The following is a 26,129-nucleotide window of genomic DNA, read 5'->3' on the forward strand; positions in this document are numbered from 1 at the left end:
TTCCTTATCGAATTTGTTATCGGCCCCGCCAAACGCCAAACTCCGCGGTTGGGACATTACTGAGGTTTTGTCCTCCGTCCTCCGTAATGAAAGGTGGGAAAGTATCACTCCAAAAAAGCAGGAAGAAAAAAACAAACCAGAACATCCGGGAGTACCCGTGGACAGCGGTTTCTCATGCCACTGATACTGAAAATTGCAATTCCATGGGTTCGTCTTAAACATGCGTAAAAATTCTATGTATACAAACCAGGTACACCAAGCGCTAACTAACATCATGCGAAACAAAACCACCCACAAAGAGACATAAAATACATAAAAGACCCTGCTCAATCGACTCTCAGGATTAGGTCATCCCCTCGTCTTGAAGGCGTCAAATTCCGACTTGTAGGCGAAACCCGATTTGTGGCCTTCTTTTTCGGACTATTAGGGTAATCCACTGCACCGGGATGGACATCAGACGGATAGGGTAGTTCTCCTTGTGATTCACGATTGTCATTTCGTCCCCGCTCGAGCCATAGATCTTCAGGGCAATAAGGGGCGACTACTTCGGGTTGGCGAGGGCTGCTGCGGATCTGTACGCGTTTGATGTCCTCGGCCCGGACAATGCGGGGGCGGCTGATCATCTCGGTGTCTGGCGGTAAGAGTGTTTGTTGGGATTGAGCTTGGATAGGGTTCGCGTGGCTTGAGGTGTTGTTTGATTTGTCGAATGAGTTGTCAGGAGCAGCGCTGCTTTCAGACGAGGAGGCTTTGTAGGCTAAGTTGGGATTGAACGGTGATGCGAGGGTTCTTGGACCCGATCTTCGCTTGAATCCTTCCGGGGTTTCTATGAAAGCACGAGGGTTTGGTGGGAGCCCTGCCAGTCGAGGTTGAGCTCCTAGTCTCGGAGTGTTGTCCTGCATCATTGCTACAGTTTGCTGACTCTCGTCCTCTTCAAACAGAGTATCTCCGCTGACAGGTCGATGAGTCCATTTCAATGGCTTCGGATACAGTCCTGCTGTTGGATCCGGGAGCAGGCGTGCCACGCTATGCTGTGACGACTGGGTGCGCGGTGAGGCCTCCCAGTCCGAGTCGGAGCTGACAGCGAATCCTATTCGTTCTTCTCTTGATCTTTTGCTTTGGTGGCCATGCGAGATTGTAGCAAGGTGGGGCGAGTAAGGTGATTCCGCTTGCATATTTGCAAGTGACCTCATTTGTTGGGAAGCATGGCGCTGTTGCGATGGCCCATGTTCATTTGCTTGGTCGTGTAGTGAACTCGGTCCCGAGCTAGGGGTTGGGAGTCGTGGCATTGGTTTCGTAAAATCAACAGGCTCAGACATAGCTCCTCCAATTTCAAAATGGTGTGGATCTGACTGGCTACGGTGTTGCTTTCGCCATCTCTTGCAGCAAAACACCACAGCGACGACAACAAGAAATGCGCCTGCCACGCCTGATGCCACGGAAATTCCAATGACTGCGCCAGGGCTGATCGAATGATCACCCTTCTTGTTTGTATCCTCCGATGCGCCACTTGAAGCCAAGGGGTCTTGCTCTGCAGATGCTGTTGGCTCGGCTTGAAAACTTGAGGACGTAGTGTCATATGACTTAGTCTCAGAGGTTTGGCTGGAGGTAGTCGAGGCTGACGTTGTTGTTGAGGTAGACGTTGAAGTTGTCAGAGGTGCCTCCGAAGTGCTCGCAGAGCTCATGACGGAGTTGGTTGTCGTTGCATCTGCGGTTGTCGTTGCATCTGCGGCCATCGTCGTACTCATATCCGAGAACACAGTTCCAGTGATGGTCTTATGTGTTTTGGGTATCGCTCCCGATACCGAGTCACAGATATGATATGCTTTAGAGTCCGCTTTGACTTCTTCGGAGCACATAGACAGTACACAACTTAGAGCTGCTTCTCCCAGCGTAAATCCATCTTGCGTTTTGGTTCGACAGAGGCATTTGACATTCGAAGGCGACGTGCATTCTTCGGGTGTGTACTCTGATTTGATGAAACTGTCCACACAGTCCCTTGCGCAGTCCGGGACCATGTTGAGCAGTGATGAGTCTGATGCATCGCTAGAGGTGTCGGCCGCGGCACATATGAGTAAAAAGAGGATCGTGATAAGTATCCTGTGGATAGGAAGGACAAGCATAGTGCGGTGCTTCATTCCACCGTGAGTGAAGGTCCATTTGTGCAGGTATTTCCATTCACGTACCTTCTATAATCTTGCATTGGATTGGTTATCCGGGAAGCCCTACAATCCATGTGGTGAACATAGTTGGCGTGGCTGTAGTATGTGGATTGAAATCGTTGCGAGTAACAAAAGCACAATCGGAGTAGAAAGAAGTTAATGTCAGCCAAACACCGACCCAGAGGGACGCTATTCTAGTTAAACATGGAACCAGGGCGCGCGACTCTACGCGCGAGGTAGCACCATCCATGACGCTGACCTTGGCTATTGGGGCCATAGACTGGGTCGCAAACTGCCTCTGAAACATGATGATGAGGTTGTGGATGCAAGCGCTTCGGTGAAACTGTATTCAAAATAGCGAGGTTATTTTGAGATCCAAGTTGCACGACGAAGCGCCGTGTTTGGGTGGGCAACGTTTTCATCCACTCCAATACGCGCCGGGCCACCTAAAGCGCTTAGGCTGCAGAAGATATTGTTGGCGCCGGCTATGTTTCACATTCGCTCAAATCAGGGAATTGATGGCCAGCATATGCAACCTATGATTTCGAGCGGCAGATTGAGCAATGCTGTGATTAGTTTTGTTGTGCTGGTGGCAAAGCTTCATTCTCCTGCAACGGTGCCGTCGAGGAATAGATTGCCGTTGGAGGATTTGCGCTGCTATACTTACCTTCTAGGGCTGATATGCAAGACACTGTGATCGCACAATTGCACCAAATAGTACTACGTATGGAGTAGATGCAGAGTGTCAATAGTCGAATGTGGGCCCACCAGTCCGGAGCTGTCAGCGCTTCATTCATGCAGCTGCTGACCGGACGTGTCCGGTAGATCATAAACCTACCCACCAAACTACCCCATGGCCTACTCCGTACCAATTCTACAAATAATTCACTGGAGAAAATAAAAACCCGTGTCAACATTTCAATATCATAAAAAGCTACCACGGGCAGTGAGACGAAAAAAACGATGCCCCAGAGTCATGAGCTGGTATCATTCATTAGAAGCAAACCCGCAGTATCGAGCACAAAGGAAAATCAGATCAAACAGAAACAAAAGGTATGCGACCGCATCAAAGAGATTAGGGAATTATGGACATCATGTTGAGCCGATGCCAAGTGGAGGCTGCATGAGGCTAGTTCCAACCGGACCTCCACGGAATGCTGACGGTCCGGATAACGATTCGCACCGCCCCTTACTGGCACAAGAATGGTGGTATTAAAGTCGGCATCGTTGTCCTGGCACGAGCGGGCGCGAGTTGTGATTAAACGCGGGTGGGTATCTCTAGTATTTGAAGATGATATAGCTGGGATATCTGGTCAGCGCGGGTTCGGTCGCAAGGAGCGAAGAGCAACGGTCACATACATGGCGTGGATGATACCGGGAATCCATCCGAGAATGGTCAAACAGATGTTGATCAGAAGGTCAGCACCACATCCGCGCTCCAGGAAGACACCCAGAGGAGGCAGGATGATGGCGAAGATGATCTTGCAGATGTCACTGTGGAGATGATTAGTATGCTGAGGTGGGTTCCGCGACTGTCGTCATAGAGAGAAAATGATCTCTACTCCGAGAGGCACAAGTCAAGGGAGACTTACGAAGCGGTGAAAGGCATTTTGGAAAATGTGGAAGATGTGAACGGGGAAAGAGGGAAAGTGGAGGGAGGGAGAGATTTAAAAAAGGAGGGAACTGGGAGGAGAAGAGAGCTTGGGTCATTACATCACCGCCGCCACTGCCTGTGGCTGCGTTCCACCAGGCACGAGTGGCTCAGACTTCTATTTTTTGTTTTTAGCCATCATCATTCTTCCAAGTAGTCTCTGTCTCTACTCTGTATACACCGTACTCTGTACTGACATTCTTTTGAACTAATTATGGTGACATTGATCTTCTGTGCTGGCGACAACCCTACAAGGTGCCCGTCCTTTTGCTGGCTGCCTGGGCCTTGGCGCTTCGAGAGGAAAAAAACAAAAAAACAAAAAAAAAAAAAAACATTGTAGCCTCTTTTTGTTATTGGTATTCATATACATATTCATATTCATATTTGGATTTCTGTCTTCATTTAATTTCCCATTGTTGCTCTTCGTCTCATGATCCCGACGATCCCGACACAGACGAGGTAGGACACGGGAAAAACCAGAGACCTAACTTTGATCGTCAAGCTCATTACGCTGCCAAGGGGGACGTGTGGCGCCCAAGTCCCAAGTCTTGCCTAGAACCCTTTGCCAGCCCTACGATGGGTCCTGGTCCCCACCTGCCAAGATGTTGAGCATCATGTGGTGTCATTGGACTATGACTTCAGATGTGGCTGGGGTTGGTCACGCTAACCCCAAAATCCGAGTAAACAGGGTTGTCAAGCATTCGGTTGTACACGCGTTCGTATTCAGTTCAGGGTTTCCAGGTTTACATGTATGTAGCGTGGATTTGAGAATTGGGTTCAGGGAAGAGATGGCACAGAGTATGGAGCGTAAATCATGGAAATAGAAGTATCTAATTTCGTGGGTTAATCATGCTCTGCTCCTTTTGATCTTTTGGGCTATACAGGGTATGGAGTAAATTATGGTCAAGGCAGGGGATGAATCAAAGCCCTGGAGTAAGAACACAAAAAACGAACACCGCCTCCCTCCCAAAATAAAAGGGCAAATTAAATGCTTTGTACTTTGTACTAGGTCATCATGAAAAGAAAACTGCAGCGATGACTGGATCTACAGATTCATCCAACCGAAATCCACATCGTCCAGCAAGGAGCTCCACTGTGGAACATCCAAGTCTGGCGCAACTGCCACAAAATCCGACCAAATCTGCTGCCAGTTCTCTTCTAAATTATCTGTCAACCCTCCGCTCGCACTGGTTTCCTGCACAGTGGTAGGGGTTAGACGGCCCTCGAGATCATTGGTCCCTGGCAGTTCCCCTGACCCCATCAATGTGCCGTCCCGCTCTGTTTCGCGAGGCGCCATAGCGCTGTGCTCCCCCAAAGATCCCTGCAGGTCAGATGTACCTGGCCGCTGCTTAAGAGTCGACAACAGTGTCTGCATATTCCTATGGACGCCCTCAAAGAGCGTTCCAGACTCTTCTTTGGATCTCTCCAATGTCTGGTAAGCGGCCAGTACCTTGGCCTTGTGGATATCTGCGTCCGGTGCATCGGGATTGAATGAGACGTCCGTTGCTAGAATTAGCGCTGCAAAAAAGACATGCTGCACCACTCTCCACAGCCGCGCTGGATATCCTCCAGCCTCGGGGCCAATCTCGTCCATGGCTCGTCGTAATTCGAGAACAGTCTGCGCAGAGCGAATGCATACTCTGTTTGAATAGTGGTATCTTGGGTCTGTGGTGCCTTTGAGGTGGTATGGTCGATGCAGCCTGCATAAACGTGTATGGAAGCTGAAATGCAGGCTAATTCGTAGCCAAGTAATGTAGGGCCGTTCTCTACATATGTCCTGGCTATTTCGAATACTTTCTTCGTCCATTTTGAAGAAATCTGGTATTTTTTCGATGGTGTCTTGGAACCTCTTGTCCAGCGCGAGTATCACTTCATAGTCGGGTTGCTGGGAGTCTAGTAGCATCGAAGGCAAGGCATCAACAACCTCACGACACAAAGCCGCCGTCCGAATTCTTTGGATGCATCCGGACATCGCTGTAGGAACAGATAGCGGAAAGTCTTGCTGAACCCCCGTGGCCATCATCAGCTCATCGTCAATGTTACTCGGGTAGTTCACGTTCATATGTTTGGGTTGAAAAATATAAACGCCCTCGTGAGGGCCTCCAGAAAACGCGGATAACCTAAGAAACAGTAAGATGTTCGATCTGTATTCCAAAAATTGACATAAACGTACCAGTCAGATGCTACCATGTTCCACCAGACCCGTCTCCGGACTTCAATATCGATGAGATCACATCCCTTGAGCTTTCGTTCTTCTTGGCTACGAGCTGTGTCCAGTCTATGAATTTGTAAGTCCCGTGCCATTGCAAAACCCCGGGCCTGCAGAATGCGCATTGTGACAGAAAGACCAGCATCGTTTGCGAGTGAATGGGCCAAGGCGCAGATGGCAACTATTGCATTGGTCGAGGACTGTATAGGCTGGGCTGGATGTTCCAAAATGAACAAAGCCGTTTGAGAGTAAGCGTGAAGGGCTGATCTGGCTTCAGTCTGTGTAGCACTCAGTCTCTTAAGCAATGAAGTTGACCAGACAAGGGCCGCGCCAGAGAAAACGCTAAAAAGTAACATGAGTGTTGTCGGGCTGGGTTGTTTGCCATCTAGCATCTCTTGATAAGTCTGCTCCATCAAGAGCCGCGTGGAGGGTATATGCAAGAGCCCTAGCGATGGCTGCAGTGCGTTGGTAAAATGATTGAACAGCTCTCTTGCTTGTCCAATTGGGGGAAGCTTCCCAGCTGCTTTAGCCATGTCAGCCTGGCCATCAACGGCGACAACTTTATTGTCTGGCACTGTCTGGTGCGAGACAAATGAAGTGAATAAACGGGGGATAGTCTGCTACATCAATTGTCAGCAAAGGTCGGCATCCTCACGGAAAGTATTGGGTTAATCTCAGTTGTACATACCATATTTGCCGATGAAGACATAATTTCATGGTTCTGATAGCCACGATCCATTTCTATAACCCTATCTGTGTTTTGATAAACAGCTTTCTCAAGCTGCTGTACTCGAGTCAACAAATCCTGATCTCTGTCTTCTTTGTCAGTACGGAGTAAACAAGTCTCGCCTCATCAATGCTGGGCACCGTTACTCACCGAGGTACTGTTTGTATGCCCGAGGCAGAGGAAACCCTCGCTGCTTGGTTCGTATCAAAAGGCTCTGCTGATTGACGAGATGGTTGATCCCCGACTATCTCCGAACTTTTCCCAGGGTATTCACATGGGGTATTCCTTTGCGCACAATTTGAGCATGGCTGGGCGCGGTCACAGCGGCGCTTTTTCTCGCGACAAGCCACACAAGACAAGGGTGGTCGATTCCACCGATGCATCATTTCGATGGGGTTTCCGTACCTATCACGCTTCACCATGGCCTAACTGACTTCAATGCTGGGAGAATAAGACAAGGAACACTGAAAGCCGCGGAGGTCCGCGGCCTGATTTCCTAATTAGGATTAGCGGATATCTTCATAGATGCATCGTACCTCCAGGCACTTTGATCTCCCCTATGCTGTATAGCTATTATTTCTTTCTAGCTGGAAAAATACAACTTCCAGTGTTACTCCTAACGCCTGAAACTGAGCCCCGGAAGCCACGAGACAGTCCCCTTTGACTCTATCAATTCACCATGTGTAGTTAGCCGGACTGTTAAACAATGCAAACCTAAAACCTTCATTATGCAATGTCAGCTTTGGAGAGAACCCCTTCTCTAGACAGAGGCCATGACTGCAAGCGTAGAAGACAACACCATACAATATAGGAGAATCTGGAAAGCTTCCTAAAGGTAGGTCCGTATCAATCGTGAAAACAATGTTCCGCGCCGCCGACGCGACCCACTAACCTCCCGCACTTCCGCAATTTCCATTTCCTAATTGGACATTGAACTTGATTGTACATATCAGTGTCAATGAGGTCGCAGCACATTCTGCGTTTCAGGCAGACGAGGAATCCCCTCGTCGCCAGGAGCCCATGGCTTCCCAAATCCCACCAATCTCGGGAGATTCTCGGGAGTGCAATCAGATGCTATGCGACACAGAGCCCGCCTCAAAGTGGGCGACCCTTCGCATACACTTGGCTTACAAAAGCAGCTCAAGAAACAGTGAGCGGCTCAAACTTCATCGCTCAGACTAGTATCGAAGCTGACCTTTTTAGACGCCCGATGATGTCCTGTCCAGTCTTCCTTCAATGCCTATGGGCTCGTCAACCGCGCCCGCTTCCGTTCCCCCTCCTCCTTGTCACCCCGAGCTTTGCCCACTGGGTTGATCCTTCCAATCCGTTCCTTTCGCAATTCCTTACTCGGCTCTATGAAAATACACCTGGGGCCAGCACTGTTCATGCTGTCACGGCCGTCGTGGATACGCTCCCGGATACCACATCTAATAAATCGGACTCGAATGAGTCCGAAGGGCTGTCGCTCTTGGCGGTAGGCCAGTCGGATGTGAAAGCCAAAGCTGCGCCACCGCGTCTTATCAGAAGCTCCGCAAGCGAGGAAACCAACCTGTTGTTCTCGATTCAGACACAGCCAAACGGGCAAGGCAGTAAGGATTCCGCTCACGAGGTTGGTTTACGCCTTGCCAACACAATTTTCGTCAACGGGAAAGACACGACAATATTTGGTACTCGTTGGCTCTGGGACGAGAGCTCCAAGGAGTACATCCTGGACAAGTCGATCGATTTCACAAGCTGTATGGTCATGGCGACTGCTGAGTCTGTGAACGCCAACCTGCAACTCCCATTGCACCAAGTCACAGAACGGCGAAGGGTCATTACTAGCATGGGTAACATTTTGAGACAGTTTGCAAAGTCCACCGATGAAGCCTCGACAGAGACCATTCCGGCTTCTACTGACCTTGAAAAAGAGCTTCCACGCTATATCAAAGAACATAAAATCGTTGATCACCGGGTTTCCGTCTGGGCATTGGTCGAAAAGCCCGACTTGGTTGTGGCTAACCCAGGCTCATCAACCCATGATCGGTTGACACAATCTTTGAAACAGGGCGGTAAATTGCACCGTGTTATGAGTGGTGGAGGTGGCTGGGGCAAAAAACAGGGCCTTCTTTCGTTGGACCCCGAAGTCAGCTTTTCGGGGACAGCCAACCGAGACGAACTTGTCTCTCTTGGTCAAATATTTGACCCTCACAGCGGGAAACCTTTGGACACATTGCCATCTATTGACCAAGGCATTGGCCTTGACGATCTATCACTTCTCTCACAAGTTGCCTCTGCCGGAGACTATATTCAGTTCTTTGTCTCGGTAGAACCGACGGTGAGCGACCTTCCGAAAACAACCGACTCAAATGAGGCTGTCAGCTACCACTTTGGAATGGTGGCTGATTCTATGGAGCTTGAAGCCTATAACCCTGAGGATAAGAAAGAAATCGTTACTCTGCCTCATACATTTGGCGCATTGTCCGAGAAGGCAATTGCCTACTCTCAGCCAGGAAATGGCGATGCAATGCCGGATTCTAACACAAAGCTGGATGTGCCAGGATCCCGGGTGACTTTAAACACTGTATAGCATGACCAGACATACCATGTACAATAATAGACATAATCAATTGGGAATCTACTCTGTACAATGTTTGAACTGCGTAACTTCATGCGAAGTACTCCGTGCTCCGTACATGTCAAGCGGTGGAGATGCCAAGATATATCACGTGATTGATGAGGCCAGCATGTTTGCCGTCAACCTCCCTCTAGACTCTCCATCCTTCCCGACCTCGTAGCCTACCGACACTAGGCCGTTCTACATTCTTCTCAAGCTTTATCATCGTCGAGAACCTTGTCGGGTCTCTTCCATCATCATGGCCACTGAGCTTTGGTACGTCGTAGCCTACTCTTCCAGCCCCTGGGCGCTTGACAGCTCCCGATGGACACCTTGCTATCACATCTATCATTCCGCGATACTCTGTTATGAATCTTGCTAACGTTCTTCGATAGCCCCGTCTACGCGGTTAGTTCTTCTCTATCAACCACACGGATACCTTGACATTGAGCCAATCGCCCATGTCTCCGCCCCTCCGCGTCATCCATCCATGTTGCTAGGAAGTGAAACTAACATCGTCATCACAGCCCTTCTTCGGCGCGCTGGGCTGCACCTCTGCTATTGTCTTCACCTGTTTCGGTGCCGCATATGGAACTGCTAAGGCCGGTGTCGGAGTCTGCTCCATGGCTGTCCTCCGTCCCGACCTGATCGTCAAGAGTACGTCGACCTCGATAGGACAGGGTCCACTCCGATCTGTCATTGGACATGCGCCTGTCATTTTCATAAAAACAGCTTGCTAACTCAGATCTTTAGACATTGTCCCCATTGTCATGGCGGGTATCATTGGTATCTACGGTCTTGTCGTGTCGGTTCTGGTCGCCAACGACCTGACCCAGGCTCTCCCCCTCTACACTGGTTTCATCCAGCTCGGTGCTGGTCTCTCTGTCGGTCTGGCTGGTCTCGCTGCGGGGTAAGTTTGCTGCAATGTCGTTGGAACGCACTGGGATTGTCTAACCGGAATCGCAGTTTCGCTATTGGTATTGTCGGTGATGCAGGTGTTCGTGGAACGGCCCAACAGCCCAGACTCTACGTCGGAATGATTCTGATTCTCATTTTCGCTGAAGTCTTGGGTAAGTCATTTCCTAATATCAGTTTCAGTCTCTTGGCCTAACACTTCTATTTCATAGGTCTTTACGGGTTGATTGTTGCTCTTCTTATGAACTCTCGCTCCAAAGCAGTCTGCTAGACGAAACTCGCCGCAACTCCGAAAGCCGCTCATCGAGTCATGATACATGCGTGATTCCTTGATCGGTTGTTTGGGTGCTCTTTGAACATTTCCCCGACGCAACTCAATGTGCCTCCTCCGCCGGGGAAAATGATACAACAAACATGGTTACGGGTGCAGGAGTGAACGAATTTTGATCACATTTCGTCCCATCTGAGAGGAGAAAGCTTTCTGTTCAATTGTTGGGTGTAGATCTGGGAACATGTTCATACACTCCTGGACTCGGTGGACAGATGTGGGTAGATATTGGATTTTTTTGCTTTACATTGCATGACACCGCGCTGGACTGTATTTTATATGACTTCGATGATCCCGGACTTGAGTCTTATCTCTCTTCCGCATGCCTAGGCTGGATCTTTACCAAGGAGTTTCTTGTTTGATTTTGTCTTTCTCCGCATGGGCACGGCCTGCTTTCCAGTTTGCCTGATCTCCTCCAAGGGTTCAACCTTTATAAGCTGTAGGTACTTGGATGTGGCTTGCAAGCCACAAACCAGGAATTACCCACCAAGTGGTTCCCAGGTCAATCAGTACAATATCTCGATATGTAGGTCCTAATTTTGGAGCTAGAGTAGTATGTGCAAGTGATGAGCAGGTGGAAAGGATTTCTTCTATAATACAATAATATGTGACGGGCATAGTGACGCAAGTGAAGGCGTAAGAGTTGAAACGGAACACCAGGTCAAGCTCTATTGGATAACCTGATATGCATGGGGTATTGCCACACGTACCCAGAACACAGATGCAACTTACCAATGCGCAAGAATGTTCGCAAAAGACAAGAGGTGTGTGTGGATATTTGGTAATATAGGTGCGAGAATAGGTAGAAGACGAGAATTATGAAACCAAGATGTGCCGTGAACTCTCAGACTAGCCAACTCGAAATGCACAGGCGCAGGCGATGCAACCATGAAAAAAACAAAAAGCAGTAAACAGGTTTAAGTCTTATCGAGTTTCCGTCTCAGGGTACGTGTTCTCTTCATCAGCTTCTTGAACTTGTGCTTCTTCATCTTGGCCTGGCGTCTTCGCTTTGTGCTAAGGGCATGCATGGTACGGTTGTTGCGCAACCGCTCCATGTATGTCGCACCGGTGGAATCGGCGGGAGCCTCGATGGAGATCTCGTCGTGCACGCTGGATGGATCGTCCATCTCTTCGCTGCGGACGAACGGGCCTGTGTGCGCCTCGTAGGTCTTGCGACCATCAGCGCCGCGAGCCTCGCGGATCGTCAGGACGGTGGAAAAGGTCTGGAACTCGTTGTCGACATGGGCGTTTTGGGACTGGGCGGCCTCGATGGCGGATGCGTCCATAGGGACTGGGGGAGGAGGGGGTTGGAAGGGTCGAAGACGGCGGGTGTATTCCTCCACGGACATCTTCGCTTCGGGTCCGTCCAGCATGCGGAGCTCGCCGTCCTGTTCGCTGAAGGTTCGGAACTGCTCTTCGGACTCTGCCATGCCCTGCGGGCCGTTTTCCATGTTCTGGACGGCCGAGGAAAGAGTGAAAATGACGTCTTCCGGCTCATTCTTCAAAGGCCGCTTCGAAGAAAAGATGGCTTCGAAGGCATCAGTGCTCGAGGTCGGGGGCACAGTAGTTGTCACCGAGATTGGACGGTGGATGGAGAAGAACGACGCCACATGAACATCTGGTGAGGAACAAAGAAAAGTAAGCTTCGGGTAGTTCTTTGCGGGGAAAAATCTGAACTGAGGGTAGATGCAGACCAAACACTTACCATGCGGTTGTCGGTGCTGTGTGGAGGGGACACTCGGGAGGTTGGAAAATGCCGCATGCTGCTGGCTGGACTTTGAAGATGCGTGTCGGGTGGCGCTGTCTTTCCCACGGCGACGAGTAGCCTTGCTCTTCTCGCTAGAAGAGTTCACTCCCTTGGCCGGGGTCGTGTCCAGTCGTCGGGGACCATCACTGGGTGGGACAGGCGGTTTGGAAGATGAGGAGGAATACCGGCGTTGGTGCAAAGGTCGGGTCGCGCCCAGCAGGCTACTGGTAACATTCTGGCCAGAGCGAGTTATCCCAGGTAGCGGCATGGGGGTCCATGCCGCCCGGCGCAAGGAACTTGACAACATGGTTGGTAGATATCCCAGTCACTGTATGTGAATGAGTCTGAATCGGAGGCGAAATCAGTCGGCCCGGAACTCGGGGTCACTGATCATGCGGAGGTTATGTAATAATGGTGCCTGAGGTGGCAATTTTTATACTGGCTCGACCGTCAGCAAATCATTTGTTAGATAATCATGATAGATGGGCTATCGGTCTATATATTACGCATTGCGCTCATCTACAGTGTACCTGTGATTAAGTCACCTGGCCTTCTCGCGAATTCCTGAAGCCTAGAGGTCTTGGCGACGCAGAATGGCGCATGATGAAGATCTACAACCACCCCGATGGTAAGCGGTTCAAACCACATCAATCCCATAATTTCCTACTTGAATTTACATGAAGAAAAGATGTATCGAGTACTGGATATAATATTTGAAGTAATGTAATGGAATTAGCTCTAGAGGAGCAATCTTGAGTGCACAAAAAGTTGAGATAGATAAGGAGACCAAAAAGGATTGTGATAATACAAAACAGTCGTTAGATCTAACACAGTGGAGATAAACAAATGGTATCATCCTGCAAGCACAATAGAAGAGAAAGGAAAAATGATACCGCTGAAAGTGAGAGAAAAATGGGCGAAGATATGGGCTTTTGGATGCAACGTGATAAGACCTGGAGATGCGAGCAGAAAGCCGACGACAACCTCTGAATCAAGACGCCTCGTTCAATGGAATGGGTTGGAGAGAAATGAAGAATAGAAATATGACAGGAGCCACGCAGTGTGGAATAAACAGAAAGCCACCCTGGGATGCAACGAGAAGATAACAGGGGCTGAAGAGCATAAAAAAGAGAAATTGAAATCATTGTCGCAGACAGAACGGTCGTGAGTTCCTCGGAAATTTGAGGGCCTCTACCTTATAGTATTAAGCTATGCAGGTTCTTTTGGATGATCATGTCCTGTACTGAGTCCATGGTGGCTCGTAGCAGCGTTGTATCGGTGGCGTTAGTGTAGTGAATGTAGATTTCCCGGTCTGGGATGCGGTTGATGCCTCGGAATCGGTCTGCAAAGTAGTTTGCGGCGGCGTCGTAGTCTGTGTCCGAGCCGGCATAGTCGGGGAAGTGATTTGAAATGGGAGAGATGGCGAGTTTGCCTTTGAACAGATCAATTTTGTTTAGGAAGAGGATGATTGGTTTGCGCTTGAACCACTCCCCGTTGACCAGGGATTCGAATAGCATCATAGCTTCATGCATTTGATTCTGTGTTTGCTCTGGTTAGCGTGCAATTTAGAAACATCATGTGGCATGCTTTGCACTTACGGCGTTTTGATCTTCAACCAGACATTGGTCATATCCAGATAAAGCAACCATGAATAGTAGACATTGCACGCCTTCAAAGCAATGGATCCACTTCTTCCGCTCTGATCGCTGGCCTCCAACATCCATCATTCGGAAGTTCATCTGGCCAAGCTCAAAGAGGGTTTCTGTGATACCCGTGGTGCGCAATCGAGCCTGCAGCATGTCTTGATTATCGGGGAGCCAGCCTGGTGCGAATATACGATCCAAGGACTCGAAGAAACTGGACATTGTCAGCGCGATACCATGGAAGATCCTCAAGCCAACTTACTAATACAGATTGTCATGGAGAGCAAACTCATGCCCCCGGGCGACAGCCTTCTGAACACCTCCATCTTGCCACATTGACCGCATCGCATCGCGCACTTTTAGATCCGAGAAAGCTTCATCGGACCCTACATCGGGTTCTGTCTTGTCTATTAAATCCGCGAGTGGCTTTTGAAAATGTCAGCATTGCATATCAAAACGATGAAGGTATTAACGGTACCCTTGTGTTTGTCTCGTCCTCGAAGTCAATATCCTCGGCGTTCATAATATCCAACAGGACCTTGAAAGCAATGACGATGTTTGAATAGATGATTGCTCGAGTTTGGTGACGCTCTTCCTCGGGAAAACCGCGGCTGTGGATAATTCGCATCTGCTTGATAATCGTGGACTTGCCAGACTCTCCGGCGCCTGTGTTCAAGCGGTCAGTGGTAAGCGTTGTATGGCCGTCAAGGATCACCCACCCAGCAACAAGATTTTGATCGTGCGATCCAGTGTCTTCTTGTCATTTTTTATGCCCCGTTCAATGCGCTGGTTGCGCTGAAGCGCTTCTTTATCCGCCTCTGCGGGCTTTGACACTAAACAGCCCATGATTCAGACCCCAGTATTGCCAAACTGCCTGTCGCAACGGTTAGCACCGATTCATTGCAGGCCAAACTGGCGCGACCTAGGTTTTCGACGCATGAAGGGTGATCTGAGTCAGGGATGCGATGTTGGAGCGCCACTCGGAAGCTCTGTGGCAGCTTGAGAGACACAGACTCGACAGCTCAAGTCCAGGCGCAACCCCCGACTCAAGCACCCGGCGCAACTTCGGTATGTGCCTACCTTTTTCCAGAGAGGACGTTCTCCCACTTGCTGCCTCCAACTCAAATCGCAGTACGGAGTATTGTATGCGATCAAAGCTCGAAGGTTTTCCCCCACAGCGACCACGTTCCGTTGCGAATTCGGCGGTTTGGTTTGCAATTGGACCAGTTTATCCTCCGAGACAAGCTGGTGCGACGAAGGAAGCGACACGATCGCGATCGTACGAGGTAGCGGACTGGGCGGGAAATCAAGAGGGCCGAAGTGTTCGAAGGGAGGAAGAGAAGCGCCCAAGCGGGGGCAGAATAGAGTCGCAGTAATTCCCGTAACAAAGTACCAAGTGCTTTGTACTAAATACTAAGTGCTAAAGACGAAAAGTATTAAGTACTCCGTATTAAGCACTGTAGAAGAGAAAGAGTAATTCAGGTCTGTTTAATTTCCATTCATGTCTTACCGATCTGTACGGAATATAAGCGTAATATGAAATAAAAAAGTACTAATGAATGATAATACCACAATACAAAGGCTTTTTTACGAGTCTTCAAGGGGCGCGCTAAGTCAAATCCCTGTTCCTTTGTACTCCGTACTTTTGGCCTATTGGCATGCTCTCCTTGACCGTTGACTTCCCTCTCTCTTCATCGTTTGCATTCTGTCTTTTCTAGGATTTAATCTTGCTTTCTCGTTCCTTTCTCCCTCCTTATTATGTCTGGGTACCCCTTGGGAAAACGAGAGAAAAAGGCCCAGATCCATCAGATGACACTATCGAAATCACGGGGCGCTCTGCCCCAATCATCTCGCTTTTCTGGAACAATCGAATTGTTTACCCGAAGACTCACCTTGCATCACTCAGCACGCATGTCATTCGCATGCAGTGATCGGCATGGAGGTGCTGAAACCCGCATGGGCCAGCCAATGCAAGGATCCTTCTGAAACGTCGGCGGATACCTATCCCGGGATCACCTTTCGCTAGGAATCCTCCCCTTTTACTCCGTACTCCGTACCGGTCTGAGGGATTCTGCACAAGCCAATGAGAGCGTTGAACCCGCCCACTCGCTTGAGGACGCGAGCAAAAGTAGTATCCTGCTGCTACGGAGTACTACCGTGTACAAAGGCTACATTGTGCAAATACATTGTACGGGGTACTTCCCTACGGAGTACTCCGTACAATGTAAGCGAGTGGGGTGCAATGGCACACCGATCCTACCCATTACACTCAGGGAGACGGTACATAGCTCCATGTGCTCCATCAAACAGATGTTCGGTGGACCAACGCTGTCATTGCACCCCACAACACATGTTTTCTGCCGTGTGGGAGCCGCAGGCCCTTTTCTCATGCCTCCCACTCGTGGCATTAGACATTGAACTCGTATTGACAGGCACAAAAGTACCATCCCCCATCCCCCATCCCCGCAACTGGTGACTCTTAGCACCCGGAATGAACACGGGAGAACCCGTTCAGTTTGTTTCCAGTTTCGTATCCTGATTTTCATTGCTTGCGGATACCCTCACCGCGCCGTCTCCCTACTAAGGCAGGGGGGATCCATTCGAGACTGGTCAACTGCAATTGTGGAGCCTGATTGACCTTGACCATCAAGCCCCTATCGCGACAGACCCCGAATCCTGGAACTCTACCTACATACATACAGTAGTACCATTTTACTCCGTGCTCGGAGTATGGAGTACTTTACGCTTGAACGCGGATCGTCATCAATCTCGCTACACCGATTTTGGGGCGAAAATTCTCCGTCGATGCACCCGATCGAGTAAGTCTCAAATTCGCCATTTGGAACTCGCGATCGTGATCCTTTCGATGCGATGAAGACCGAGTGGGTCACAATACACTGTTTGTACTTGTAAGAGTAGTACATACGGATTACTTTGCACTTCGCACGAGTACAGTAGGAATAGTACAAGTCCTTGTACTCCGTATGCGCAGAAGTAAAAACAAGAATTTCCCCTGAAATTGGCTTCGCCTCCACATGTCGCCGCTGGGGCGTCTACCACGTGTGTGAGGAAACCACCCGTTTCCACAGTGGTCGGAGTACGCCTCCGAGCCGCCGAATTGCCTGTCATGTCTGTGCATATCAGGGGCTCCACCCATGTCATGTTCATATTTTGGCCTTGGATGCGGAGTACGTAAACTTCGTGCGAGTACTGGCGCATTGTACAATATTTTGTGAAGATCCTGGTCCTTGTCAGCCGTCATAAGAGTTATGACATGTGGCTTCGTACTCCGTATCCATCTCTGATCCTGACACGGGGCAAATCACCCTACTGCAATGTGTTAAATCGATACGGAGTACCAGCATGGAATCTCCGATACTCATACGGAGTATTTCGGGCTAGGTGCGATATATCATATGTGATGTATGAACATCATGGTTTGAGTACGGAGTACGGAGTAAGTTCGTCAAAGCCAAAAAGCCACACACGAGTCATAGAAAGACGTGCAATTCGCACTCCCGGGATTTCTCATATATATGACCTATCAGCTGCCACTCTGTAAGACAACAAGTGTATCTATCAGGTTTCAGATTACCCGTAGTACTTCATCTTATCCCAGACACTCATCGCAGACATCACCACGGAGTAGTTAGCAGCCTGTTCGGAAGGACAAAACGGTCAATGATAAATCTTCAGGGGCGTTGAGCCAGTGGGACTAGGGCAAATTAGGAACTGTCGATCACTATTTGACAGTTCTGATTCCATGTTTTTTTAGAATCCCTGAGCACAGATCGTTCGGCAATAGCTCCGGGGCTTCTATACTAGTACAGTAGGTACCAACGACACAGGCCAGCTATGGTGTTAGAATGGTATGTGCGCTTCATCCGAAATATCCGGGTACCAGGGCTCCTGGCGTTTTTAGTGGCCGTTATGATGGATCTTTCCTTAGTGCACGATCCTGCAGAAGTGTTGAGACGTTAGGTCCGGAGATACTCCGAGGATCTGTGGCAAAGATACTCCGTAAAAGTAGTGTTGGTACATCAGATCGTGCAGGTGGAAGTATGAGTGAGAGCGTAACATCTCACGGGTACCTCCAAAGGCTTAATCTTCTTTTGTCGTCTGGGCCGAGAATAGAGTTCAAACTATACACCACAGATTGACTAGCAGATAACACAGAGATCGACAATTTGGTTATTTGTAAGTTCCCGAGGTCGCTGTCGATACGCGGGTGGTCTATTTGGCCGTGTATAGCAATACGAGTAAAGTATAATCATGGAAGCGCGATACTAAGGTACTATTGTACTAGTGCCACGGCGTGCATGTCGCAAAATGAGGATTCTTCATAGTTCATTTTCGGGGTTTGGTCCGACCAAAAGTTATTGAACCCAAATTGTAATATTTCGTGCACACCCAGCGCCTGGCACTGATAACGATGTGCTTGAAAAGTACGGAGTAATGAACTCCCTGTAGCACAGAAAGTTGTATCTTCCAAGGTTGCGCAGAGATAGTTAACAACCTCCAGGGCGTGGAAGAAACTGGAAAGTCCACGGGTTGGTTTTCATTTGGCGACAACATATGGCAAAAGTCGAGCCATTTCGGGCTATCTCCAAGTGTGAGAGAGACCTCAGGGAAATATATTTCGGTGATGCCATCATAGCAAAACCCATCATTTAGAATGAGTCTTCACAAAAAAAACGGTCTGTACATTTGAAACCCAAACCTGGAATCTGATAAACAAGGGAAAACCCCTCCCAAAGAAATCTACAGTAGGACTCATGCATTCCAAGATTTTCCTCAGGCTTTGGCTGTATTTAGGAGGTTGTTGTGAGGTCCTTTGACATGGCGATGCTGGTATTATTGAAATATTCTGCCACACCAAGAGCATTCATCGAATATGAAATCCAACATTTAATCTAAACCAAGTGATGAGGTTCATTTGAAAATATCAAAAACACCCAGGGTGATAAAGCTTGACCAAAAGGGTTGGGTCATGTGAGCCAATCAAAGGGTAATGATCGCCCGTGGCGTATTTCCGACCCCCTGCCTCACGCCTCAGGATGGGAGGAGTTCCGTGGAAATCCAACGGCTGTAGTACATGCAAGAGGAGAAAAGTCAAAGTGCGTACGAACACATGAGGAACGATTGAGATCTGACTTGCAATAGTGCGACTCTCAGCGGCCTCAATGTGCAAGATGTCTACGAGGGGGCTTTCGCTGCGAGGGATACGATCAGAATCGCAGGTTCATACATACATTCGCCCATGACAAACCCAAAGACCATGTTGTTCAGCGAAAGACACCAGGGACAAAAACCCCTTTGGCGGTGATCAATGTCAACTCGCAAATCCGATCGCAGCTCTTTTCCTTGTTCATCGACTCTTATATGCCATCATCTCCGTCGGGTCAAATCAAGTATAGATTCCAGCCCGCGCCGAACTTAGTACCACTCCTGCCATCACTTGTGGATGGAAATAATAGCCAGTTGCTGGACAGAGCAACGTCGGCACTTGCATCGGTCTTTGTCGGCAAGAAGTTCAACAATGATCAGTTGGCCAATCATGGCATGCTACTATACAATCATGCGATTCAAATGTTCCTGCGCATCTTACCTCGAGCTGGGATTCCGGTTCAAGAGGTCTTATGTGCAAATTTGATCTTTCAGCTATATGAGGTCGGTACTCAAGCTCCGCCTGTACTTAGGGTGCCCATGTCTAATTTTTGCAGGTCATCAATTGCTCATCCGGCTTCGCTGGCTGGACGGCACACATGCAAGGCGCCAATGCAGTTCTCGCACGACACCAGGGTAACATGAAAAAAGATCAGGTATCTGCCGTGCTAGTTCGTCATATCAAACTATCAAATGTGAGTCTCGGTATGGAAGAGGTTTTCTTCACCAACACTGACACGAAAAGATATTTCACGCTATTGGAAAAATGAGAAGGGCACTGTTCTTTTGCCCAACAGTGCTGGAGTTATCGTATTCTCTTCCAAGAGATGATATCATTGACAATCTCATCGACATATTGTTAACATGTACCGAGCTCGTTGAACAGATGGCTCAAGTGCAGTCAATTGACGATGCCGCTAATGTGATCCAGTTTTGTTTGCACGTCAAATGGAAGACTGAGGCTTGGGATAAAGAGCTGCGCGCCAAATACGGGAATACTCCATTCACCATGGCCCCAGAGAGCAACAGCAGCCCTAGATCTGTTCCCAGCAGGACCATCTTCTCTGAAATTTACCAATTTGCAGCTCCAGATATAGCGGAAGCGTACATGCTATATTGGAGTGCATTGCTCATGATATTTTCTGTTCTTCATGGAGCGGAGCTCTGGCGGCATTCCGACCTCAGCGGCTCCGATGAAGACAAGACTGCATACCATCAGAATGCCACACTTTTCTTGAAAAGTGCTGAGTACTATGCCAACCAGATTTGCCGTGGTGTGGGTTATTTCATACAACCAGATATGCATATTCTTGGAGGCCATAGTGTGCTCTTCCCCATGGCGATGGCATCGCAATTCTTTTATCGCCATGGCTTCATTGCCCACTTTCAGTGGTGTCAGGAGGTCCTCACTGCTCTGGAAACGGTTGGATTGGGGCTGGCTAATGTTATACAAGGGACTCCTTGGGATAGATATAAGGTTGGGGAGAGCTAGAAAGCTTTGCGCTTCCCAATTGATCGAAAATACATCATGTGCACGCTATACTCGCTATGGAGATCACCTGTGTTTCTGTATTGATCTGGAAGCTGTACTCGTAGGCCCCTGGACACTTGATGATCTACGTGGTTTATAAATCACCGCAACCGTGGAGAAGGAAACCAGCCTGATCACACCCATTGTTTGTCTTATTTGGAAACTCAACTGCTTATCACTACTGGCATGGCCGAGGGATGCAGAATCTATTACGGAGGAGAGATGGTCCCCCACATTTACCCCTCACGGCACAGACAGCTGTTCAATCGACCAAATTGATTCATTTTCTTCTCTCATTGCTCAAATGTGCTTGCTTGTCTTCCGAAATGACAAACAAGATTCTATCAATTGCTGACCTCGAGGAGGCAGCATCCAACTCACTACCCGTCTCGGTGAGAGGTAGGTACCTACACCCCCACGTCGCGCGGTGTTGGGTCTAATCGAACACGAGAGAGTTCTTCAACTCCGGCGCAACAAACCAAGTCACCCTGCATGACAACAGTGCGGCGTACAGAAAATATCGTCTCTTACCAAGAGTTCTGAGAGATGTATCTCGAGTCGAAACTGGGATCTCCCTCTTTGGCCGGGAGATCTTATTCCCACTCTGTGCATCCCCAGCCGGGCTGCAGGCCATGGCCCACCCAGAGGGCGAGCTCGCCACAAGTCGAGCCTGTGCTCAAATGGGCGTCAATATGGGAATTTCTTCCTATGCCAACCACTCCGTCGAGGAGATTACCGACGCTGGGAACCAGGTGGCCCCTATCAACTACGTGATGCAGCTCTATGCGATGAATGACAAGGCGAAGCAAGAGAGAATTGTCCGTCGAGCTGAGGCGGCAGGCTGCAGAGCTATATTCTTGACCGCAGACAGCCCTGTTCTCGGGGTGCGCTGGAACGAATGGCGCAATGGGTTCAAGGCCCCCATTGGCTTGGGGTATCCGATGTACGAAAGATACTCGGATGAAATTCAATCGGAGTCTCATGATGACGGGTTTGCGTCTGCTAACTCCGCTTCTCATTCTTGGGCTACTGAGATCCCGTGGCTGCGCAGCATCACAAAAATGGAAATTTGGATCAAGGGGGTGCTTACCCCGGAAGATGTCGAAACTGCAATTGAGTATGGATGTGACGGTGTGATCATTAGCAATCATGGTGGTCGACAACTGGACGAGACTCCAGCTACGATCGATGCTCTCCCAGCGTGTGCTAAGGCTGCGAGAGGTCGGATTAGAATTCATGTTGACGGTGGGATCCGGTCTGGAACAGACATCTTTAAAGCACTCGCTCTTGGCGCAGAGTGCTGCTGGGTTGGTCGGCCCACGCTTTGGGGACTTGCGGTAAGTGAAGTCCACAGGAGTACCTACTTTGGTATGATTGTATAAGCTAACCCTTGAAAGCATGGTGGCCAACAGGGAGTTGAGCTTATGTTAAAAATCTTCTATGAAGACTTTAAAAGGTGCATGCAGCTTACTGGCTGTAGTTCTGTCTCTGAAATTACCCCGGCTAGCCTAGCAATTGTTAATTCACACGGACCTTTGGCTAGACTGTGAGGTCTGAATGAAGATGGGAATCAACCTTGGAACCTTGGAAGCCCAATGATTCGCCAACGCCAACTCAAATCACTGGAGCTGCCCAGGTGTCCAAGTGTGTGATCTCCCACAAACACTTACATAGAACGTTTTACTCGATCATCAGAAACCGTCGGTAATGGATAACCAGTTATCCAACCTCCACAAATAGTACCAGTAAAGTCAAGAACCCCGGGTCAGAGCTCTACGATACGATGCAGCTGACTCCTAGGTTTGTCATAATAAAGTACACAAGATCACTAGTATACAAACGTCGTTCATACCTGAGGACACACAAGGGCACCGGCATCAGATCATCCACAACTCGCTAACTATACAGGGGGTCTACTCCCTACCAGATCCCTGCATTTCGCCAACATGGTGAGAAGAATAAGGATCTCAGTAACGACACCTGTGGTCTTCTTTCGGTATCGGTTTCCATTCCAAGCCAAGCCTGAGATTCCTTCTCCACCAAAGTAGATTAGCCTCAGGTGCGCACCCAAGGTTTGCCCTGCGGGGGGAATGCGGCAGGACCTCGGGACCCGTGGATCCGTGGACCAGCTGAGTCATGGGGTTCTGGCCCCGGCCCCGGCCCCAACTGTGACGCCATGTCCACCTCCCTCTTGTATGCCCTCTGTAACCTTCCCAATCCTGAGAACCCCTGCTTCTTTCTTTCTATAAAGTATACCAGGAAGAGCCGAACCAAGAAAATTGCAAACAATGGCTCTGCCATACAGGTGTGCTCCGTGATGTTCAACTATGGAGAGCATGTTCGGGCGCTAACAGCTCTAGTGACAATCCCAATCATGACTCGAATTACTTGCATTTCGATGAGAAGAGACCATTCGTGAATGAAAGCGAATACAATGGTCCAGAATACAATGGGTTTGTTCCTAACCACCGTGCCTATGACCATAAGCCACAAAGGCCTCGCCCCTGTTTCGCACGCGTTCTGAGGAAAGGACTCTGCGTCTTTGCCATCACGGGGTTTATCTTCTATCACCTCGGATTGCCATATGGTATGATCAATATCCAGTGTCTCCCAAGCTTCCAAGTTTGACGTTAGTGTATTTGCTGACTGGTGTCTCGATGATCAGGCTCAACCGCTGGAGACAACCCGCCCCCGCACGCTGAGGCTTCCCCGCTTTGCCAGTCGCAAGAGTGCATTCATGCTGCATCGAACATTTTATACAACCTTGATCCCAATTACGAAGATGTTGATCCTTGCACGAACTTTGATCAGTATGTCTGTGGCGGATGGCGTGAAACTCATGACATGCGACCCGACCAGGGCTCGATATTCGCAGGTACAATTATGGAAGAGAATGCCCAGACTCGACTGCGTCATATTTTGGAGCGTACTGAGCCACCCGAGCCATCTGACGCAGATAACTTCAAAAAGCTCAAGTCTGCGTACGATGCGTGTTTGGATGAGGCCACGGTCACCAAGCGAGGTAGCAAGCCGTTGACTGACATTTTGGACGAATTGAAGAACATCTACCCTGCAAAGACAGGCCTCGTGAAAGGAGCACAAGATCATTTGACTAACGCGCTTCTCTATCTGATGAATGCGGGCGTTGAAGCTTTGACATCATCTGGTGTCACTGTAAGTCAATACGCAACCTTAACACTGTGAATAACCACTGATTTTCTATAGCCCGATGACAGAGATCCAGACAACGTTGTAATCATGATCTCGCCCCCTCGAGTCATTGGACTGCCCGCCAGAGAGTACTATAATAACACAAAGACCGTGACGGCATACACAAACACTTTGAAGGACGTCGTCCGTAGCCTTGCTGGCGATGGATTTGACAAAGTTGCAGAAGACGTTGTAGCGTTCGAAAAGAAGCTTGCTGATGTCACCCCGGATACTCAAACCCAGGAGGATGTTACCAAATACTACAACCCTCTCAGTATCAAGGAGACCGAAGCTCTGGTACCGGAAATCTCATTTGCTGATATCATCACGTCACTGGGACCCCATGACTACAAGGGCGATCGTCTGATTGTTGGATCCCCATCCTATATGAAGGCATTGTCCGGACTTTTGAAAGACACTCCCAGAGAAACTGTTTTGCTCTTCTTGCAGTGGAAGCTGGTCCAAAAGTTTGCGGGTGTCATTGAAGATGACTCGGTTGAGCCCCTCCGACGTTTCAAGAATGAGCTTGCGGGCAAAGAGCCGCAGGCCAAAGAGGAGCGATGGCGCCAGTGCCTTGGGCGTCTTGATGAGGGACTCTCATGGAGTCTAAGCCGATTCTATGTGCTAGATTCATTCTCCGAGGGCTCCAAGAAGCTCGGCGATCAAATTGTTTCGGATATCAAGGAGCGTTTCATTTTCACTTTGGGCCAGACAAGTTGGATGTCTCCTGATGTGCGCAAATTGGGCATTGAGAAAGTCGAGAACATCATCCAGAAGATCGGATTCCCGACAAAAAGCCCTAACGTTCTGGACCCAGAGGATGTGAAGAAGTACTATCGTGACCTGGAAGTATCGAAAGATACATTTTTCGAGAACGAAGTGGCCGTTGCAAGATTCCTCCTTCGCGAGGAGTGGTCTAAGCTTGGAAAACCTACTAATCGCGATGAATGGGGCATGAGTGCACCGACCGTCAACGCCTACTACAACCCGCCAGGAAACGAAATTGTCTTCCCCGCCGGTATCATGCAGCCCCCAGCGTTTTATGGACCTGCTGCTCCATTGTATCTAGCATATGGCGCATTCGGTGCTGTCAGTGGTCATGAGCTTTCCCATGGTACGTTTCATTTGCCCGGGCGTTAAATTATACCGATTGACTGATTTAACAGCGTTCGACTCTACTGGTCGGCATTACGATCAAGTCGGAAACTACACCAACTGGTGGGATGATAAGACCGTGAATGAATTCGAAGAACGAGCTCAGTGCTTTGTCGACCAGTATGGTAACTTTACCGTTGCTGGTCCCGATGACAAGGTTCTGCATGTGAACGGACGATTGACATTAGGCGAGAACATCGCAGACGCTGGAGGTCTCACTGCTTCATTCCACGCCTGGAAAAAGCACGACGAGGCCAAAGCCGACCTGCACCTTCCAGGTCTTGAGAAATTCACCAAAGAACAGCTCTTCTTCATCTCTTATGGCAACTGGTGGTGCGGGAAGACAACCAAGGAGGCTGCTGAACAGGCGATCTACAACGATCCGCATGCACCCAAGTCGGCACGCATCATTGTAAGTCGAGTGTGTCCGTATGTGTTCTACATTCGTGGTTACTAACTCTCCTCCCAGGAAACGATGGCCAACTCCCGCGAGTTCAGAGATGCTTTCAGTTGCCCGCAGAAGAAACCAACTTGTAAGCTCTGGTGATTGATGTAATTGGGTATCTTTTTAGTGCTTTTAGTGTTTGAATGTAGCAGGTCTTTCGATTTTTCGATTCTTTGTATGAGAATAATCTCCCAGGCGCCCAGATTCCAGATTGCCCAGGTGTTTGCTCCCTTGATAGTCACCAAGAGGAATGGAAGTACAGAGTAGGACATGAAAATTGAGAGGGACCTTGGAAGCGGCGATAAGGCGATGAGATACTCCGCACTCCGTACGGAGTACGGAGTACCCTGCAAGTATAGCTATATCACCGCGCTTAGACATCCGTAGTAGTACGAGTGGACGCCTGACACATCTCCGGTTCTCCGGGGCGACCGATAGGCCAGAGGGTGATCTTCCAAGGTTGGCGGGACTGCAACCTCGCACTTGCTGATCTCTGATCAGCAGCACTGAAAGCGATCGAGTCCAATTAGAATAGGTACACTGAGAGAACAAAGGACGTGCCGAGGCAGATCTGATTTCCCGGATCGGGAGCACTTTTGTGTTTGTGCGGAATACGGAGGAATTTACTCCGTAGGTTCTCTTTGACT

At 49.2% G+C, this 26,129-nt stretch overlaps 9 protein-coding genes across 9 annotated transcripts; 4 read left to right on the forward strand and 5 right to left on the reverse strand.

Moving 5' to 3' along the window:
• Nucleotides 1–326: 326 nt before the first annotated feature.
• On the reverse strand, nucleotides 327–2,120 carry N7506_010681 (uncharacterized protein; the record flags this gene model as incomplete). The annotated part of the gene is made up of 1 exon (XM_056959974.1): nucleotides 327–2,120. The coding sequence occupies one exon, from the start codon at nucleotides 2,118–2,120 to the stop codon at nucleotides 327–329; it is 1,794 nt and encodes a 597-aa protein (XP_056809364.1).
• Nucleotides 2,121–3,472: 1,352 nt separating this feature from the next.
• N7506_010682 (YqaE/Pmp3 family membrane protein) lies at nucleotides 3,473–3,768 on the reverse strand (the record flags this gene model as incomplete). Its single annotated transcript, XM_056959975.1, has 2 exons — nucleotides 3,473–3,653; nucleotides 3,752–3,768. 2 exons carry the CDS (start codon nucleotides 3,766–3,768, stop codon nucleotides 3,473–3,475), a joined length of 198 nt encoding a protein of 65 aa, XP_056809365.1.
• A 1,087-nt stretch (nucleotides 3,769–4,855) lies between these two features.
• On the reverse strand, nucleotides 4,856–6,710 carry N7506_010683 (fungal specific transcription factor domain-containing protein; the record flags this gene model as incomplete). Its single annotated transcript, XM_056959976.1, has 3 exons — nucleotides 4,856–5,930; nucleotides 5,984–6,639; nucleotides 6,708–6,710. 3 exons carry the CDS (start codon nucleotides 6,708–6,710, stop codon nucleotides 4,856–4,858), a joined length of 1,734 nt encoding a protein of 577 aa, XP_056809366.1.
• Nucleotides 6,711–7,956: 1,246 nt separating this feature from the next.
• N7506_010684 (uncharacterized protein) lies at nucleotides 7,957–9,315 on the forward strand (the record flags this gene model as incomplete). The annotated part of the gene is made up of 1 exon (XM_056959977.1): nucleotides 7,957–9,315. One exon carries the CDS (start codon nucleotides 7,957–7,959, stop codon nucleotides 9,313–9,315), a length of 1,359 nt encoding a protein of 452 aa, XP_056809367.1.
• A 286-nt stretch (nucleotides 9,316–9,601) lies between these two features.
• Nucleotides 9,602–10,528, forward strand: N7506_010685 (H(+)-transporting V0 sector ATPase subunit c; the record flags this gene model as incomplete). The annotated part of the gene is made up of 6 exons (XM_056959978.1): nucleotides 9,602–9,618; nucleotides 9,738–9,750; nucleotides 9,843–9,999; nucleotides 10,096–10,252; nucleotides 10,309–10,412; nucleotides 10,470–10,528. 6 exons carry the CDS (start codon nucleotides 9,602–9,604, stop codon nucleotides 10,526–10,528), a joined length of 507 nt encoding a protein of 168 aa, XP_056809368.1.
• Nucleotides 10,529–11,502: 974 nt separating this feature from the next.
• On the reverse strand, nucleotides 11,503–12,639 carry N7506_010686 (mitochondrial 37S ribosomal protein mS38; the record flags this gene model as incomplete). Its single annotated transcript, XM_056959979.1, has 1 exon — nucleotides 11,503–12,639. One exon carries the CDS (start codon nucleotides 12,637–12,639, stop codon nucleotides 11,503–11,505), a length of 1,137 nt encoding a protein of 378 aa, XP_056809369.1.
• Nucleotides 12,640–13,528: 889 nt separating this feature from the next.
• Nucleotides 13,529–14,821, reverse strand: N7506_010687 (guanine nucleotide-binding protein subunit alpha; the record flags this gene model as incomplete). The annotated part of the gene is made up of 5 exons (XM_056959980.1): nucleotides 13,529–13,870; nucleotides 13,931–14,189; nucleotides 14,238–14,401; nucleotides 14,454–14,641; nucleotides 14,695–14,821. The coding sequence occupies 5 exons, from the start codon at nucleotides 14,819–14,821 to the stop codon at nucleotides 13,529–13,531; spliced, it is 1,080 nt and encodes a 359-aa protein (XP_056809370.1).
• Nucleotides 14,822–19,032: 4,211 nt separating this feature from the next.
• On the forward strand, nucleotides 19,033–20,633 carry N7506_010688 (Zn(II)2Cys6 transcription factor domain-containing protein; the record flags this gene model as incomplete). Its single annotated transcript, XM_056959981.1, has 4 exons — nucleotides 19,033–19,092; nucleotides 19,139–19,675; nucleotides 19,699–19,797; nucleotides 20,028–20,633. 4 exons carry the CDS (start codon nucleotides 19,033–19,035, stop codon nucleotides 20,631–20,633), a joined length of 1,302 nt encoding a protein of 433 aa, XP_056809371.1.
• Nucleotides 20,634–20,998: 365 nt separating this feature from the next.
• N7506_010689 (Peptidase M13 neprilysin) lies at nucleotides 20,999–25,584 on the forward strand (the record flags this gene model as incomplete). The annotated part of the gene is made up of 7 exons (XM_056959982.1): nucleotides 20,999–21,071; nucleotides 21,126–22,040; nucleotides 23,008–23,259; nucleotides 23,338–23,846; nucleotides 23,898–24,996; nucleotides 25,049–25,449; nucleotides 25,507–25,584. The coding sequence occupies 7 exons, from the start codon at nucleotides 20,999–21,001 to the stop codon at nucleotides 25,582–25,584; spliced, it is 3,327 nt and encodes a 1,108-aa protein (XP_056809372.1).
• Between the last annotated feature and the right edge of the window lie 545 nt (nucleotides 25,585–26,129).

Source organism: Penicillium brevicompactum (assembly GCF_028827555.1).
Source record: "Penicillium brevicompactum strain IBT 35665 chromosome Unknown utg000006l_segment0_segment0, whole genome shotgun sequence".
In the NCBI taxonomy this organism is placed as follows: Eukaryota; Fungi; Ascomycota; class Eurotiomycetes; order Eurotiales; family Aspergillaceae; genus Penicillium; species Penicillium brevicompactum.